The sequence below is a fragment of the Dermacentor albipictus genome, chromosome 1 (genome assembly GCF_038994185.2).
Source record: "Dermacentor albipictus isolate Rhodes 1998 colony chromosome 1, USDA_Dalb.pri_finalv2, whole genome shotgun sequence".
Classification (NCBI taxonomy): Eukaryota; Metazoa; Arthropoda; class Arachnida; order Ixodida; family Ixodidae; genus Dermacentor; species Dermacentor albipictus.
This window is the reverse complement of record NC_091821.1, coordinates 208,770,891-208,789,697: the sequence shown is the minus strand read 5'-3', so window position 1 is coordinate 208,789,697 and position 18,807 is coordinate 208,770,891. Positions and strand designations below refer to the sequence as shown.

The 18,807-nt window shown below is 42.3% G+C and overlaps 3 protein-coding genes across 8 annotated transcripts in view; 1 reads left to right on the top strand and 2 right to left on the bottom strand.

The window, feature by feature from the left end:
• Window positions 1-1,616, bottom strand: part of Arms (Ankyrin repeat-rich membrane spanning) — an 86,739-nt gene extending 85,123 nt beyond the window's left edge. The window contains exons 1-3 of one of the 4 annotated variants that reach the window (XM_065438191.1): window positions 1,486-1,616; window positions 257-374; window positions 37-135 (exon numbers count right to left, since the gene is read on the bottom strand). In XM_065438191.1, coding sequence (XP_065294263.1) covers window positions 37-135; window positions 257-364 — 207 coding nt within the window. In that variant the 5' untranslated portion in view covers window positions 365-374; window positions 1,486-1,616. Of the gene's footprint in view, window positions 1-36; window positions 136-256; window positions 375-1,079; window positions 1,329-1,485 lie in introns of those variants that run through there. The other 3 variants (XM_065438190.1, XM_065438189.2, XM_065438192.1) reach the window with 3 other exon arrangements.
• LOC135906661 (ileal sodium/bile acid cotransporter-like) lies at window positions 1,508-12,015 on the top strand. Its single transcript, XM_065438193.2, has 3 exons — window positions 1,508-2,682; window positions 6,977-7,148; window positions 10,818-12,015. Exons 1-3 carry the CDS (start codon window positions 2,128-2,130, stop codon window positions 11,402-11,404), a joined length of 1,314 nt encoding a protein of 437 aa, XP_065294265.1. The 5' UTR covers window positions 1,508-2,127; the 3' UTR covers window positions 11,405-12,015.
• Window positions 11,897-18,807, bottom strand: part of MESK2 (misexpression suppressor of KSR 2) — a 34,646-nt gene continuing 27,735 nt past the window's right edge. For 2 of the 3 annotated variants that reach the window (XM_065438196.2, XM_065438194.2), the window contains exons 12-14: window positions 18,162-18,209; window positions 17,021-17,071; window positions 11,897-13,373 (exon numbers count right to left, since the gene is read on the bottom strand). In XM_065438196.2, the coding sequence (XP_065294268.1) occupies window positions 13,249-13,373; window positions 17,021-17,071; window positions 18,162-18,209 (224 nt within the window). In that variant the 3' untranslated portion in view covers window positions 11,897-13,248. Of the gene's footprint in view, window positions 13,374-15,783; window positions 16,951-17,020; window positions 17,072-18,161; window positions 18,210-18,807 lie in introns of those variants that run through there. The other variant, XM_065438197.2, reaches the window with a different exon arrangement.

Genomic DNA, 18,807 nt, shown 5'->3' with positions numbered 1-18,807 from the left:
CCTAGAAAAACCATTAATGCCCAAAAGATTGCTTACAAGGTCCTCTAGGTGGACATCAGCTCCTTGCCTAATCAGTTCTTCAACAATGGGAAGTTGTCCACACTGAGCAGCTATCATCAGCAATGTCTGGCCATTCTACAAATAAGCAAATAAAATTAACTTATTGCAGTGACACCACACTAAAAGAAACAGCAAATGTTTGTGCACTACATTAGTCGTAGATAAAAAAAATATGAAAAGGATGAGGATATTATACCTCGTCCCGTTCATCAGGGCTCACATGCTTGTTATTGAGAGACCTTTCAAGAGAATGTAGGTCTCCAGCATTTATTAGAGCAACAGCACTTGAAAATGCAGACGTCATATTACCTATCCTGGAAAGCAAACATAACACGTTAGCAACGATTTCAAAATTATCCTATTAAAACAGTGTAACGAACAAGGTGTCAGTTCTGGCCATAACACTATGTTTGGTAAGTTGGTGCCCAAATACCACAAGGGATATGACATTCAGATAGAAACAATGAAAACTACCGACTAAACTATTCGTCCTATTTATGTGTTATCTCTGTTTCAAATGGTCACATAAAGAGAAAAATAAAGAGCAAGCAACTGACGAATACGTTTGAGGTCAACGACGGTTCAAAAATATTAACAAATGTATCAGATCATACCGATTTTAGGACGACTACACTACAACAAAAACTACCAGCACCTTGTGTACGCTTACAAGCGGGTTAATCGCAGTTTTTAAATGAATTGTCAGGGAAATTCATCAAGCTGAATATTAAACAGTTGTGTTTACCTAAATTAGGAAAGATATTTCACAGTTTCATATAATAAATAACACTAATCGTAATGTGTGGAATTACACAGCCATCAGAGTTGCTAAGCACAAAATTTCCGTGCTTAGCTCCTCATCAATTATCTAATGAAGAAAAGTGGTAAAGCAACCATCGACTGCACAGAAAGCTTATGGGCTGCCTCATAAGCAGTTCCGTTTATCGTTCTGTGGCAAAAGGATGTAGGGATGATCTCTTGCGCGTAGACATGCGTGAACATCTATGACTGAAGCTTACCGCAACGCGTATGAGCAGCAAGTTGAAGCAACAAAACTCTGTATTTCAAGTCGTTTTTGATTAACGCATACAAAAGGCAAGACCTCCCAACCACTACAAAAAAGAACACAGACGAGCCTGCAAAGTAGTACATCACAGAACACCTACAACCGTCACACATCGTCACATCTTAACGGTGGTCGGGTGAAGTCGTTGGCCGCCGCCATCTCCCGACTCCTCCCGACTGAGCCCAAAACCCAAACCTCGCTAGAGATTTCAGTTTCGGTTTCGAGTACCAAATTTTACTTTCGTCTTAGCATCTTCTGTTCAAATTTACGTTGGATATCTTTTCTTATTTCATAAATGCGTTGGTTAATTACTGTTGTTCAAGCTGTAATGCACATGGACGAACTACAGCATATATTACCGCCATTCGCATCGGTCCCGTCGTCCATGCACCTGTCGACGTGCGTTGTGTCCTCGGTTCGCCGGTGTCCCTTTCGCTACGCCCAAAAGTCACGGATCCTAGTGTTCTTTTACCCGTGCAGTCTATTTGTGCTGTGATCATTACTGCGCGATGATTTAACAGTATTGGCCAACGACTGTTCTAGCTACATGTGCGGCGAGGAGGAACTGCACATTGCCGCCGTCAGTGAATCTGTGCGCCTGTTGCTTTTCTGAACTCCTCGATACTGCCGGGTCACCGGTTTGTTTAAATGCTTCATTTAAACGTTAGACGACCAACCAGACACGTCTCCGAATGGACCGTGGCTCGAGGCTACGGACGGTTGTGGCCGCATTGCTGGTTAACAAAATGCGATTGTTAGTGCGATGCCAAATTGAAAGCAGTGCCAAATGCACTTTACTCGGATGGTCGTTCATAAAACTCCAGCTCCCGTGTACTTTTCCACTTTTTATCAACTTGTCTCCTTAGATATGTTCGTGAAAAACGGGCTTCACTTGCACCTGGCTTGTCTGCCACGTCTCGCAGCTGATTGAGGGCTTTTGCGATAATTCGAAGCTTATCTATTGACGCGTTCACCGAACCGAGCTAAACCTACCGCCGGAGATGGGTGCACTGACAACCAGCTGTACTCACACCATGTGGCTATTACGTTCTTGTGCTGCAGTACTGCTACTAGCGCAATCATCGACGTGCATACTCAATTTTACTAGTCCAGATACGAGGCTGCAGCTTTACGAACCTGTAAATCTCACGTTTCGCTTTACCCAGAAAAAAAGCAACGCAACTGTCGTACTTCAATCTAGTGATCCATCTGTGGTCCAGCTGAGTGAAGACGGAATCGCATTATCACTGGAAAGAGTCGCGCCGAGTGACAACTTTTCAACGCTTTTAACACCACTGAAGATTGGTTATGCCAACTTATTGTGGCAAGTTGAAGACAGCAACACGAATGAGACCTTTAAAGGCATTCACAAAATGCGTGTCGTGCGGGAATTGACCGCATTTTCTATGGGATTTGGAGCTGTAATTGGAGTTTTGGTGGCCTTGAACAATGTCAATGTTGGATGCCAGCTGGATATGCGTGTGGTACTCTCACAAATCAAGAGGCCAGTTGCTCCAGCTATTGGCATGTTTTGCCAATTCATCTTTATGCCACTGGTGAGTTACATTATCATACTAGGACAAAATCGGTAGACTCGCACTCCCTAGCGAAAATCCCAATAGAAAAACTAGTAGTTTACAAGGTTATCGACAACTAATGAGTTCTCATAAGAGGGAGAACCAGTAGTACGTTTACAAATGAAATATTGAGATATACAACTGGACCCATTCGCCAACAAATTTGACCTCGTCCTCAATTTGATTAGGTTATGCACATATGCACAAACACACAAAGAAATTCACTTCAGTGACTTGCCCACCGTCTCACAATATGCAGTCTCTCCCACATGCTTTAAATATGCAAGCAACATTTGAGTCATTATAAAATGGGTTTGAGTTGTGCCAGCTGTGGTTCAAAGCAAATAGGGAAAGCTTTCCGGCACATTTTTAACTTAACAAAAAATGTAAATGCTACTCTCCTCTGGTAGGGTCTTGTATTTGAGGACTCAAAGTATTATTATTATTATTATTATTGTTGTTGTTGTTGTTGTTGTTGTTGTTGTTGTTGTTGTTGTTGTTGTTGTTAACCGTTTTGTTGTTTTGCAGCATTAATCATCCAGTGACTTCTTATTGGAACCAATTGACAATTCAAGCAGCATCAAGGCCACTGGCATTTAAAACAAATATGCATAGCCTTAGTCTTCTAGTACAACTTACAAGACCATAAAGCTTAATAATCAACGGTGGGCCTAATATACATATTATTAGTCTATCAGAAAGCACTATCACACTGTATATGCACTAACACAAATTACCTATAGACTAATATGTACCCAATGCAAATTCCTATTGGTCCAATAAATATATTGTATATCAAACGCAAGAGCTTTAATAGACTTATTGCCCCTGTCCCCATTCACATTCACTCTTGCACTCACTATTGCATGACAGTCATGTCCATTCATGCTTTCCCACTTTTGCACACAGGTATGCTTACATCTGAGAAATGGATGTGAAGGAGTTGACATGGCTGTACCAATTATGTAATGAATAATTAAGTTATATTGCACCTTGCTGAGAACAAATAAATATGGCTAAATGTCCCTTTGCATATAAAAAAATATTCTAAGCTTTCCAGGTTTATTGCATTTCTGTAATCGGTAGACTGGCACAGTTAGAAATTATTTTAGGGGTGGATGGAAGTTTCACATGTGTATGGGGAGTGGGTGGAAGAGCCAAGGGAATACATGCCTCTTGCCACATATTGCAAAACTATTTCAAAGGATGCAGAAACACGATTTACCTTCCTCACCCGTGCCTGCCCTGTGTTGCTATATATAGAGCAATCAAATCAAATAGCAGTGCTAAAATATGAGTATGCTGTAGTTACTTCGAGTCTAACTAGTAGGTTTTGCATATATACCAGAAGTAAAGGCAGATATGGTGTAGTTGTCATAGTGGCTATTTGTTGAATTTGTACTTAGGGCAGTATCTTGGATCAATCACTTTTGTGCATATTACTTTCTGTCAATGATGATTGGCTAAACTGGTAGCCAGAGTCTCCCTCACACCAATGAGGCATTGCATCAGATGCTACATCACAAAAATGTGAAAGTATCCCCAATAGTTACCGAGAATACAGCCCCTGTAAACAATCAGACCAATAACGTATGCAATTCTAAGGTATATATGTAAGGGCATTGTCGTTGCCTTACATTAACAATGACGTGGCAGCTTGGTAGAGTGATTCTGTATGATGACACGGATGACTTGGTCTTCCCAAAATGGCGCTGGAAAAGTCAGGAGGAAGATGTTCTGCCTCTTCTTGAAAGTTCTTCGTGACGTGGATGTGTTGACTGAGTAGTGACATTTAGCATTACTTGCTAAATGTTCTCACTCTATGAAGTAGAACTGCTCAGTGTATGTGGTGTGGACTTGCCGCAATGGAGGCATCCTACCTGTGCTTTGTCTGGGACATTATGCTTCTGGCCTTATTGGTCTCTCTTGGAAGCACTGGTGATTTGCAGTCTACTCACACTCCATTTAACATTGTGGCATGTCTGGCTCCACACTTGTTAAAAGGAGACACTTAAGTGGAACAACCGCCAGCAGGCCTTTGCAAAGCTAAATGCACCTGTAGCTAAACATCCTCATCCTGATGACTTTGGTAACTGTCGTTCAAAAATATGGCTAGTGTGCCAGCAGGCCTTTGCAAAGCTAAATGCACCTGTAGCTAAACGTCCTCATCCTGATGACTTTGGCAACTATTGTTCAAAAATATGGCTAGTGTGAACACATACAGATGTGCATCAAACATAAAGATGTAACGTGACATATGGGACAGCAACAGCTTGATTTGGGCGAGTTGGTTCACCTCGAGTAAAACTTGAAGCAGCGAAAAGAAGACGAAGAGAACAGTCGAAAACACGCACAACAGGACGAGTGCTGTACTGCCAACTGGAAAATTTATTGAAAGATCACACAGCTTTTATAAGATGTCAAAAACACCATCAATAACCAAAAGGTATAAACAATTATGTACTGCCTACAAGTATAGGTGCTTATTTAAAAAATTTCTCGTGTTCTGAGCGACGCTGTGCTAATCCTGCAATGGTAATGTAGTAAGCTTCTACAATTTCACTTTCTTTTTTACTCTTTGCATGCTTCAGAAACCCTATGACAGTGCTCATTCAAAACTCATGAAAAGGGGAATAGCCATCTCCTGTATTCAAACTGCAATAAACAAATCTTGTGAGCACCAAATGAAAAATAGCCTCCTACTGCTGACAGAATGCCTAAAAACAGCCAGGTACCCATCTTCTGTCATCACAGCCGTGTGTGAAACATTCCTGCAAAAAACAAAGCGCTCAGGAAGAAAAATAGAAAAGCAGGAAAAAGAAAAACATTTTCATGTAATACCATGTGTTCAAAAGGTATCCTATAATCTAAAGAAAGTGGCCAATAGGCACCAAATCAACTTAGTGTTTTCTGTTCCCTGTAAACTTTCGAAATTATGCAATGCTATGAAAAATTGGAAAGGCCAGGAATGCACCACAAATCACGAAAATGAATTCACAAAGTGTACCTCTGATGTCGTTTACAAGATACCCTTAGGTTATCACAGCTCAATATACCTCAATTATCACAGCTGGTCCCTGAGAAAATGCAACTCTTTTGTGTAAAGTGACAGCAAAGGCACCTCTCACCATCATTTTCTGATAAAGAAAGCCTCCACCAGTTCAAAGGACAGCCTGCGAACTGCCTGTGAAGCAGCCACTGCTGTCCTGCAGTCATCAGAGAGAAAATTCTCCGAAGAGAGGAATCATTGGTGTTGTAGGGAACTATTCGCTACTGAATCCAATTATGTAGCTTTAATAAAAACCACAAGCACTACAGCCATGAAATTTAGGAAAGGGATATGTGCATGAGCAGTTTACCAAGGTGTAAAGAAATAAACCATTTGTATGGGTAACTTCTTAGTGGCTCATCAGTGCGCACATATTTGCACTCACTTCCACTTATGCTCACCAGCAGACAATAACTCACATTCTCAAGTCTACTAATGCTTACTGGCCACTTACTCATAAAGTGTCAACTCACCCTCAGTGGCACTCACATTGACATCCGCACACACTTGCCACACACACAACCAAGAAGAGACCTATGCTTGTTACAGAGCACCACTTGCTGCATTATGTTTCAATTTAAAGGACTTCAAATTTTACTGAGAGCATATAAATCACTGAATTCTTGTAGATCCTGATTCTTTTTGTGTGTGGGGGGGGGGGGGTGCGTGCATGCGTGCATGTCAAAAGCTGCGTAATGTGATGCACATCGTGGAGATTAATTCTACCTGAAGAAGTGCCCGACAACATGAACCATAATGCAATATTTTTGACTCATTTTAATGAACTTCATTGGAAGTGGTTGCATGCTGTAGAAGTTTGAAGATATGAATTGTGAAGTACCTTCTATAAAACTAGATAGGTGGCTGTGCTGGAGGAGAAATGTCTGTTAAGAATTGCTAGTCAGTCTGCAGAACTGGAACGTAACACATAGCTGTCCTTCTGTTGAGCCTATACAGTATGCAAAAAAGAGGTGAGGCATGCAGACGGGAAACAAGAGTAAAGAAGTGGACAACACGAACGCCGTGTTCTACTCTTGTGTCCTGTCTGCACGCCTCACCTCTTTTTTGCATAATGAATCCGTACCAACTAGCTCAGCTTTCTGTCATTCTAAGCTTATATAGGCTAACACATGCAACAAAACACTGCGCAGACACTGAGGAAAATAAACTATTTAACTTAAATTTGTAAAGCCCATATTCTATTATACTTTACTGCTTTTTCAGATTTCCTATGGGAGTTCAACACTGCTACTCCAGAATCCAGTGACAAGACTTGGGCTTTTTACAATTGGCTCATGTCCTGGTGGAATCTACAGCAACTTCTACACCCTGCTCTTTGAGGGAGACTTGGACCTCAGTGTTACCATGACCTTTATGAGCAGTGTAGGAGCACTCGGTATGTACAAGTGTGTAATGACATTAATACAGCAGAACTTTGTTGATACATTCCTGTTTGTTATGTTTTCACTGCTCTTAGGCTCTGAATCTCCGATCCCATTTAGTTTCCATAGGGTCATGGGTGTTAGTTTCCTGTTTGCTATGTCTCTCTTGCTTGTTGTTAGATCTCCTTGCCTTGTTACATTTCTTGCATGGTTGTTGCTCTGCGCGAAGTCTACAAACCATGTCTCTAACTGATCACACCACCTCGAGTTGACAGGCGTGTTTGCTGTAGCTACTAGGTGGCATAGCATTCCTGATTCGTTAGTGACTGGGTCTGAAAAGGCTTCTTCGGTGCCTGTGGCAGCTAGACGCGCGAGTAAGCAGCTAGATGCAGCCCCGTGCGTACATAGCTCGTGACCTTTGGGTGAGCGCGGAGACGCTATATTTTCCTTCCCTTGGTCAAGTGCTGTCCGAGGTTGCTGAAAATGTCTGGTGTACCTAGCCAACTTCACGGTCGCCTGCTTACGTGTGGTGCAGAACCACGATGTTAGAACCACTTGGAAATCTTTTCTTCCTCCTTTTTCTTTCTCCCTTTATATTCTTTTTTTTTAACCCATCTATTGCGGATAATTCAAGTGAGTTTCTTTATAGACATGTGGGTTCCTCTGAGCCGGTCTTCTGTGCCCTAAGGGGGCCTTGCAGCCTACAGGGTTATCCGACTGAGCTATCTCGGATGCTCGGTTACTATAGTCAGAAGTCCCAATCGGTTTTGTTTTTTCTTTTCTTTTTTTTTAAAGGGAAGTCAGCCGCCACTGGAAATTAGCCTTTCGCTAGCACAGGGACACTTTTGCGTTTGCTGGTTACCTCTTTTAACGTTTTTTGGTGGTGTGTAATGGCCACTAATGCACATGCCACTCGGCCCCCCTATGACCGTATTAAATGTCATTCATGTGGCTCGTCGGAGCAACGGTTGGTGGGGTTGGAACATCATTATGGCCAGCAGCATTGTTTAATAATCCATTGGAAGTGTTCCATTTGTAGCTATGTGACTGAGGTGGTGGCATGGAGCAGAGGTTGAACACCGGGCCCCTAATCTTAAGGTCACAAGTTCGAATCATCCTCCAGTAGGCTACATTTTTAGGCTTGCAATGGCACCTGACACCGGCAAAAAAAGAAAGAAATGCCAAGAACCACTGGGACTATACTAGTCCAGGTGCAACCAAATTAGGAAGGCCCACTAAGCTTCAACAAAGACACTCCCTCACCAGATAAGGAATTGGCCTCCCTGGTGCAGTATTCGGCCACTACCTCCCTCATGACCCCTACAGTTAACCCATGGCCCTCAGTCCCCAGTGGCTGCGGAGCACCCGACCAAGGTGGCAGTCAGACGGGGCAAAGGCTGCCAAGAATCTCTGGATCGAGACAGGCCGCCACTGCGAACTGAACCTGGCAACTTTCATCACACGAACACTCTCGAGTGAGGCTAGCTTAGCAGCTAGGACTCTTTGAGGAGTTAACGGGCATTGCGTGGGATATTATTGGTCTTAGTGTGGCTGGAAAAACTGGTGAGGCTTATACAATGCTGACTGAGGGCCATGTCCCCTGCTGCAGAGGACTTCCACATAAGAGACAAGACGGGGTAGGATTTTTAATCCATAAGGATATAGTGGGCAACATTGATGAATTCTACAGCATTAATGAGAGGTTTGCAGTAGTCGTAATAAAGCTGAATAGGAGGTATAAAATAAAGGTAGTACAAGCCTACGCCATAACTTCCCGTCACGATGATGAATAAATAGAACAGTTTTATGAAGATGTTTAATTAACGATGAGAGAAGTGCAAACTCGTTATACTGTAGTCATGGGTGACCTCAATGCAGAAGTGGGGAAAAAGCAAGGCTGGTGAACAAGCAATTGGCAACTATGACACCGACTCTAGGAACAAGCAGAGATGTTGGTATAATTAGCAGAAAGGAATATGCTCCGAATGATGAATACCTTCTTCAGCAAGTGTTGCAACAGAAAGTGGACCTGGAAAAGCTCTAACGGAGAAACAAGAAGTTAAATACGTACATTTCATACTCTCTGCTGATCCCAGCATCATGCACTTACGAGGCCGAGGATGCAACAGTCATCCCACCGGCGGTTTCAAATTCCGGCAACGGCTTTGTAGGATGTAGAAGTGTTAGGTAGGGTAAAGTGCAGTGATCATAGGTTAATTAGGTTTAGAAGTGTTAGGTATGGTAAAGTGCAGTTATCATAGGTTAGTGAGGTCTAGGATTTCCCTCAATATGAAGAAAGAAAGAGCAGGCTGGCTTCAGGAAGGGATATTCTACGATGGATCACATCCATGTCATCAATCAGGTAATTGAGAAATCTGCAGAATACAATCAACCTCTCTATGTGGCTTTCATAGATTATGAGAAGGCGTTAGATTCAGTTGATACCAGTAGTCATAGAGGCATTACGAAATCAAGGAGTACAGGAGGCGTACGTGAATATCTTTAAAAATATCTACAAAGATTCCACAAGTGCCTTTGTTCTCCACAAGAACAGCAGAAAATGACCTATCAAGAATGGGGTCAGGCAAGGAGACACACTCTCTCTAATGCTATTCACTGCACGCTACTATAAAGCTTTTGATGTTTGAGCTAGTGTCACAGATAGGTGTTTTTAGAAAGTGGAAAACCACAATTTGTTAATGGATAATGAGAGTAGTAGCTTGGGCAGCAGCATGGACACCATTTCAAGTGCCAGCACAAGTGGTCATAAGTATATTTCAGTTGGGAGCAATAATTTGTGCTGAATCACAAATTTCTTTATGTTGCAAAAGACTCCAGACTGCTTTAATTTGCCGTTTCTCTGCAAGAGATATTATGTCTGGCTAAAATTTTTGCCATTGTATTATTATTGCTTCAAGCACTCTCTCTTGCTTCGAGTCACTGAGGGAAAAGGGAGTGCTTAGATTGAAGAGAGCATGGTAGTATTAGTAGGATGCAAAGACTACAAAGTGGATGAGGGTGCATACATTATTCATTGGCTGCAAAATTTCTAGGAAGACAATACGCGTTTATTTCTGTGCAATCATCTCTTGCATCCTAGAAATGCACATGCTTTAGTGTATGTGATTGTGCCCCTTTGAAAGGGTGGCAGTTTGCATTGCTGATGCGTCAACATGAAGCCTGTGGCTCTTGAGGCCTATATAAATGTAAAAGGAAAAGAAGAAAACAAAAGCTACTTTTTCCTTGTTGGTTGTGTTGCCACCCAGTATGCCCATACCAGATTTCCGTAGCACCAGCGTTCTACAATCTTCTATGGCCACCTGTGGTTAGCATACACTCCTTACGTCTCATACAGATGTGCCAACCTTTCTGGATTGTCTACCCTCACGTTTCATTACCTGTGCTACTGGCAGTGCCACACGGTGGGTGCTAATCATGTGGCCACAAGATAGCTTTCGGCCATATGGGGCAACCCAAGTCTCACAATACTATGTGCACACAAATGACTGAAAGTTGGAACAAGTTGCTTGCATATGCGGATAGGTTTCATGCCTTCCTTCTTTTCAGTCACTTAGCAACCATAGAGTCGATAGTCGGCACGTGTGCTTTTTTTGCATCCCATGCATTTTGCAAGCCTGCCTTTCTGTTCCGTACACTCACCCCTGTGTTGTTTGGCCCTGCAGCCCTGATGCCGTTGTGGATGCACACCCTGGGCCGCCAGATAGCTGGCACAGCCACACCAGCAGTGCCATTCAGCAACCTGTTCGTGTCCTTGGTGGCGCTAACTCTGCCACTGGGGCTGGGCCTCCTCATCCAATACAAACGGCCGAAATGGGCTCAAGTGGCAGAGAAAATTGTGAAGCCATTCTCTGTGGCCATATTGCTTGTTGCACTAGTCATAGGAACATACACCTACTGGTACATAGTCACACTGATCACTCTCATGGAGGTAGTTGCTGCATCTGTGGTGGTAGTCACAGGGTTTTTGTTTGGTGCAACAATGGCTTGGCTGTTTAGACTAACAAGTAAACAGATTATAGCAGTTTCCTTGGAAACTGCCATTCAAAATGGCCCGTTAGCCATTGTTGTTCTTACTTTTTCACTGCCAGAACCAAGCGGCGACCTTGCCGTGGTGCCAGTGGTAGTGCTGGTTACATTAGCAAGTGCCATACTGTTAACTGTTTTTGCAATATTGACAGTGCGTCGTAGGTGTTCTTCCTATGCATATGCCTGCCAGGATAATGCAAAGTCAGAAATGCCTGTCAACTGAGTCTTAATTATGCAAAAATGTAGTGCCAAGCTGTGCTGTACACATACAGTTGTGTTCAATGAGAGCTGCAGCACAGTGTTCATGGTCAAGGGGGACCCGAAGACTTCGTGGTGGTGTTGACACACAAAAAGTTGCAGAACGCTATTCCAATTACACAATATTTGCTTAATAAGTACCAGTATGTCTGCACCAATGCAGTGTTGAGGCCCCTTCAACCATGGGCACCACATTGCAACTCATATTGAACATGACTGTACCAATGCTCAATTTCTGGTTGCTCATTTATGAAATCAACTGCACCTCATATGCAGAGCATCATGGGGAAACTGGTGCAAAGCATAATTCAGCACCAATTATGAGCATAAGCTTCATATGCCAAAACACTTTCTACTAGATCATAATGAGATTTTCTTAAATACTGTACGATAGTTTACTCCCAACATTTTTCTCCTGTAATGGGATATGGAGAATGAAGAAACGAAGCCAAAGCGATATGTGTATGAGGTTGCTTTATTTGTACCATGTGCATGTACCTGCATAGATGTAAAACAAATGCATTCACTGTACATGCAGTTGTAAGGAACAAACTATAATAAAAATACATTTCTTCGGCTGAATCTTTAAGAGCAGCACACACAACATACAATGCAACATATGCCCATAGTCAAAGTAAAAGTACATCATTTATACATCTTGTATAGTAGGCTTCACTCATGTATACACTGTGTACAGTACACCATCTCAACCACCATCTACAATGTAAGCCCTTCAAAACAAGGCCTCACTAAGAAAAAAAAACGTGCCCGAACCTCTCCACTTTGCAATGTTTACAGCACTTAGCTCACTTTCACTTTGCCAAAATCCACAACAGACATAGGTGGGCGAGACCAGAGCAAAACAAGCAATTTCAACACAGCCCACATCCGTGCCTTCTTTCCAGCAAGTAATGACGGCAGACTGGACAGTTAACAACCATTCTTAGTGGGAGCAAGTTTTTATATGCACAACACTGTTTTTGCATAACGTGACCATGAGCCCTGGTGCATGCAACAAGCCTACACACGCTCAGGGTGAGCGTGTCTTCAAAAAAATGCTCCAGCCTGCAAGGAACACAGCTGCACCCTTGTGAACTTAACGCACTGGCAACTAACTATTCCAAAAGCATCAACAAGCAATGCATTGGTCCTCCTCAGCAGTCTCCATACTGAAGCAAGGCTCCATATCTAACCTTTCAAAGCTGGCTGGAGCAACCCCAGTGGCAAGCACTGTCACTGAAGCCCTTTCGTTGTACTATTTGGAACCAAACAGACTTTATACTCTACAGCTTCAACGCAAGTTGTTGCAAGTCAGATGTAGCCTGGTCACACGCACAAAAGTAAATGCACACGTGCAGCTTTTACATTTTTGCTTTTTTAAGGTGCTCTCCAAAAGAATCCAGGATGCTCCGATTAATGCATACTTGAGAATAGGGCAAAAGTCCACAAAATATGTGTATGCAGGTCTGACACTGGGGTCAGTGCCTTTTGAGCTTAGAAGACTGAATGAAGCTTTGTACTACCACCAGGCACGAGTGTGCAAGCTTCAATGTACGTGTGGGTACACCAACAAGCATCTGTAACGTGATAACATGCAATTCTAGCAGCAGCTTTTGTCGTTTTAAGCCTAGCTGACATTTTTTTTCTTTTTTCTTTTTTTTTTTTGCTCATGTCCCTTTGCTTCTGCATCTGTGACCCTTCCCATGACCAACACAGTCTTTGCACACCAACGCTACAGCTGGAGTGCTGCCACGAAAAAGCTCTCCTGTGTGGGTCCCTCCATGTTGCTGGAGTTTTTTCCACCTCTGCTTAGCAGTTCACCTGATGCTGGTTTATGGGGTTTTCAACAATGTGTACTTCCTGCTTGGTGTTGGCCTCCTCTTCAAGCGAAGTCTGACGCACTGAGCTCAACTTTTGACCAGCAAGACTAGGGACTACAAAGAGGAGGGTGGGGGGAAAAAGAAAGAAAGGGAGAGGGAGAGGGGGAAAAAGAAATAGAATCAAAAACAATTTAGATCTACAAAATCAACTCAAAACATAAGAGGAAACAAACAAAGAACTGTCATCACACGCACACAGTCATACACACACACCACACATACACTAGTCTGGGAGAGCACACTGCCAGAGGCGCCTAAGGTGCTGCAACTACAAAACAAGAGCAAGACAAACGGGACAAAACAGGAGGTATAGGAATGAAACAAAGGTGAGGTTTCAGTCACACAAGTTTTCATACAGGAAAAGAAAAAGAAAGCAAAGGCTGCAACACAATGCACAGAAGAGGGGTTCAGTGAAACTATGATGCCCCCACTCCTCTCCTTGCTAACAGCCAAACCTTTGGCTTATCGGACTGAAAATGCGAAGTGCATATGATAAAGAGATGGATAAAGAAAAGAGATGCATGTACATGGTACAAATATGTGGGAGCACGAGAGACATTGCGTTACAACTACATTCTACTTATACATGTGTGCACAAGAAGGCTATGCTACTAGACCTTTAGGGCATTTTACTTTTACTTGGAAAGAACACAAAGCTGCCAGATTGCAAAATTTTGTCTGCCAAGCTGCCAACAGCTCACTTTTTTTTTTAAGGTTAAATGGAAGACCACCTTGGTGTGCTTTCGATAAAAATACCATTGAATTCAGATGACTAACAGGATGAAGACCACCCCACACTGCTTAAAACTGTGCTTTAAAGCTAGAACAAATACAAATTCCTTACACCACAATTACATCACCCTAAGCTAAATGTTGTGCAGCCAGCTGCAATGTCTCGAACTGATGAACTAGTCATATCGGGGTCACCAGTGCTGTTGCAGTCACTAGCAGGGCTGCATTATTTTTGAAAATGCTAGTTCCTTGCTCCTACTTTTGGTTGGCATCATAAAGCTGTCGTAAACCAGCTATACCATATATTACTGTGATCACACACAAATGCATTCTTTCAAGATCCACTTGTGGCACAAGAACCAAGACAGGGCACGGAAGAAATGTGCCACAAGACCTTGCATAAGTGTGCCATGGTGCGAAGTACAGAAAGGTGCTTGCCTACCTGTAAACATTTTCATTTGAGTGCTTGTCCAAGCATGAAAAAACTTTCTGCCAAGCTCTGTCCTCTTAAAGCTGACAGTTTATATTGTGCCCATGCATGAATTCTGTAGATGCAGCTTAAATAGCCTCCACTTGGAATGTTTGGGGGGCCATGAAATTGCATAACATAAAGAGGTCAGACCTAAGACAAATGATTCTAGTTGAAGCATTACTTCTGTTTACAAACATGCATAAGATGCTGTAATTCGTTCATTAAGCAGTACCATGGTAGTGAATGAAAAGGCTAAAAAACCAAAAGGCTGAGGCCAAAGCACCAGACGAGCAGACGATGCACAGAGGCGCTGGCATTCAAGTTTAAAGTCGGCACCCATGTGTGTCGCCTTATGGTCGTCTGTATTGTTCAACACCCAACAACAAGCCTGGAAAGCCTATAGCTGTAGATCTGGCTGCCTCCATAATCTGCATTTAATGATTTATGTTATTACCAATCCTTGTGTAATCTATGTAGCATAAATTTATGGTGGCATCATGATTATGCATATATATATATAGCAGACATTAGCATAGAAGAACAGAATATAGAAAGATACAAAACTGACTGAAGTATATAACACAAAACAAAAACCAAGACTACTCAAAACTAATAAAATTTTCAAGTGTATCAAAAGCTTTTGACTAGTATTGGCTTATGTGTGTATGAAATGATCCTAAGTAATATCGGCCTTCTCCTATGCAAAAAACTAATTTTCCACTTAGTAAAAGACAGCAAGTGATCCATGTAGATGGAGATGTGCATGTCAACAAGCTGGTGGAACTTCGAACAACTGCACTGAGGTTGACCATTATTTCTCAAGACAAATGCTTCACATAGGCACACTTATTGATATTGTTAATGCACATATGCACCTTCAAATACAAAAGAGCTGTTACCTAATCTTTAGTTCCAAATAAAGTGGCATCTATGACCTAAACTAGAACCACCGGAGCCCTGACCGACTATATGAAAGCATCACAAGCCAACCCACGAGCACATCAAAACTTAGCAACAACAAAAAAGGGGCAGTTAATCCTTGCAAAAAGCACTTAAACATAACCCAGCTGCATGAAAGTAAGCATCACAACATAGATGAGATAAAGCTTACATGCACAAGCAAAGTATCATTCACAATAAAGTACCAAGCACAGAGGAATTGAAAGAAGCAAAAGAAGTTAAAGCAATACAAGTACATATAGAAGCAGCCTGCCAGTTAATGCAAGGATCAACGAGTCAAATTAGAAGAAAAAGAAGCAGTACAATTGAAAGCCGCAGCACGTTTTTTTAATGGATGTCAATTATTACATTCAAGCCATGGCCACAACCAGCCCCAAGATTGACCTTTTCCTACTGTACTACCCCACCAGTGGCACACCCACACAGAAGGCAACAGTCAACCATGTTACCTATCAGACACACCATAAACAAGTTAGACATCTGCCAAGTCTCATTATCAAAGCCTTACAAACACTTCCCCAAGTTCCCCCCTGTGCATAGCCCAACTTTAGCACCACAATATTTTAGGATGGTAAATGTTGCTTGCTATAAATTAGCAGTAGAAAAAAAAAATTTCCATAATGATATTAGAGAATCCAGTAGGGTATGAAATGTCCACTTTCGATTTCTTTTAAACAGCTGGTACAAATCCTACCACCTGAAGTAGCAAGCCTGCCATACTGCAGCTACGGCTACAAAGATGCTTACAAAGGTGAGGAGCACAAGAGAGCAGACTAGAGAAAAATAATGCCTAGAAAACCTGTGCTTGAAATACTGCTTGCACAGAGCCACTCAGAATGGTGACAAAGAAGTATGGGCAGCCTGTTGTGCAAAGCTCCTAGGTGCCAGTGCTAAATGGTGAAAATATAGCAACGCTGCTAGGTCTAGTGATGCTCTAAACTTTGAGTGCAAAATTTCCTGCTGCTCATTGCAGAGCAACATCAGAAAGCAAGTGTGCCTGATGCCACACTATTCACAAACGTTTGGCTAATGCCTACTAAACAAATGATGCTTCACGTGCACACACACGCACACACACTCACAAACATACAAGAAGCATCAAAGAAGCTATTCCAAAGAAGAAATCGGAGAAAAACAGCCAATGGTGTCACAGGCAATGTACAAAAGCAGCAACGCTGAATATGCCAGTCTTTTTTTTTTTTTCCTTCTTTGTAAACGAAAAAAATATATCCTATCCACAGTGGCAAGAAACCAAAGGTATCCATCACAATGACCATCCAAGGCTGATGCACAAGCAATGTGCACACTGGTAGCCACCAGCCAGCAAATGAAATGCAGCACATGTGCTGTCACGTGCCACCAGGCCTTGGCTTTCCTACTGGCCCAGATGCATATATCTGTGGGTGTCGCAGCCACGTATCCAGCAGCCTGTGCTGACGGGTTCCCCTCGCACTCTTCAGGCCTCGTCTGTTTTGGGCAAGGGCGCAAAAGCTCTTTCTGGCACAAACAAAAAGGAAAACTAACACAAGGCTCTAACCTGCATTGTGAGCTGAAGCAGTGAGGGAGGATCGACGACGCATCTCCAGGGCTGGCCAATGCAAGCAAAAAAATGAAAAGAAAAAGAACCAAGTCAACAAAGCTGCCATGATGCTTATGCTGTGTGCTCAAAGCAGTACTGCTAAACCGCTTCTAGGAACTCGCATACATAAACTGAGGCAATCTTGGTTTTAACCCAACAAAGCCCGAACACCACCTCAAATGTGAACAAGTTTTAACTTTTTCATCTACTTCTTGCCATAGAGAGTATATTGGTATGAAAAAAACTGAAATGATAATGGAGTAAAAACTAATTAGCACTCTAATTACTCAACTAGTAATTGATTTGCTGAACTATCCACAACTGAAAACTCCCTCCAGAATGTAAAATTGCTAGTATGGGCTCTACATTGGGTCTCGAGTGCACAAATCAAAGTTCTTGGGTAATAAATTTAGCGTATCAAAAATAGATAGGGCTTTGTAGGGTTAAAAGGGCACTTTGCAGTAGCTTGATAATTGCAAATGCATAATACTGTGCTAGGCTGGCGAGTCAGTCGAGCCTCCTGTTTCAACATGGAAAGGAATCATAGGAGTCATGCAAACAGCTGTGTCCAACAAAACAATGCATGAAGCAGAAAGCAAAATTATGTGTGCATGCCGCATGAAACTGATACATTTCAGCTAGATGAAATCATCATATATATATATATATACACACGTATACACTGCCCATTGAAGCGCAGCGATTACAATGCATTGGTTAGAAATAGCCTCAGGGGCGAGATCTTGTAGCGATGCCTTTTTCCGATACTAATGCTTTTTGGCACTTTTCGCGTTCGTGAATGGTTCGCGAGCGTCAAACGCAGACACTCACGAACATGAAAAGTACCGAAAGGCATTAGCATTGGGAAAAGGCATCACTGCAAAATCACGGCCCAGGTGTGGCTGACATTTAATATTACGCGGTGGCTTAACCTATGACCAGGCAAAAATTACGTTGAAGTACTTCCACATCAGTTAATTGGAGTGCTCAGGGACAAGTACCAACAAGCTAGATGCACATATACAATATACACCATTAGCATACATCAGTGCCTCTAAACCACACAGTGATCAATCAATAAAAAAACTGGCTATATTACCTTCATTGAGTGAAGCTGCAGAAGACCGCCTCTGGGATGAGTTCAGTGCTTCACAGAGAAAAAGCAAAAACAAATTAAAGCTAAGATAGCTGCAATGTGCATAGTTTGGATTTTTTTAAAAAGCGTATGTATGTGATCATACTTCAGAGGCAAAATAACAATGAAAGTGGCACTTATCTCAACCATAACTCAACGTTTACATTATATCATATGCACTGTCTCGCTATACAATAAGGAAGAGCCACATGCACATTTACACGCACTGCTTGTACCTGCGTGCAATGCTTACACCTTACGAAATTGACACACTTTCTGATCTGAACACCACTGACTGCAAACTAAGATAATCCTTACGAGGTTAGCATAACAAGGCAACATTATGCCCAGCAAACAAAAGGCTGAACAATTATTCTGCAGACAGGCTCCATAAGCATAGCAACACTCTAGTTGGTAAACATTTAGCATGAGTAAACAATTCCTGGAAATGCACAGAAAGGCAACATTGCAAGAGAGAATGGTTTGAATGTAGCCAAGGGAATCGTACTAGTCTTATGGAAGGAGCATTAGCAGGCTGAGCAATGCAAGTCAAATTCAAATAACTAAGCATCCATCACTACAGTTAGTGTTAACACTTTCATTACTACAC

What these genes read in the sequence shown, in the direction of transcription:
- LOC135906661 (XM_065438193.2), top strand. Translation starts at nt 2,128, where the DNA reads ATGGGTGCACTGACAACCAGCTGTACTCACACCATGTGGCTATTACGT. An exon ending in AATTCATCTTTATGCCACTG is followed by an intron (nt 2,683 to 6,976) that starts GTGAGTTACATT and finishes CTGCTTTTTCAG; the next exon opens with ATTTCCTATGGGAGTTCAAC. An exon ending in GAGCAGTGTAGGAGCACTCG is followed by an intron (nt 7,149 to 10,817) that starts GTATGTACAAGT and finishes TTGGCCCTGCAG; the next exon opens with CCCTGATGCCGTTGTGGATG.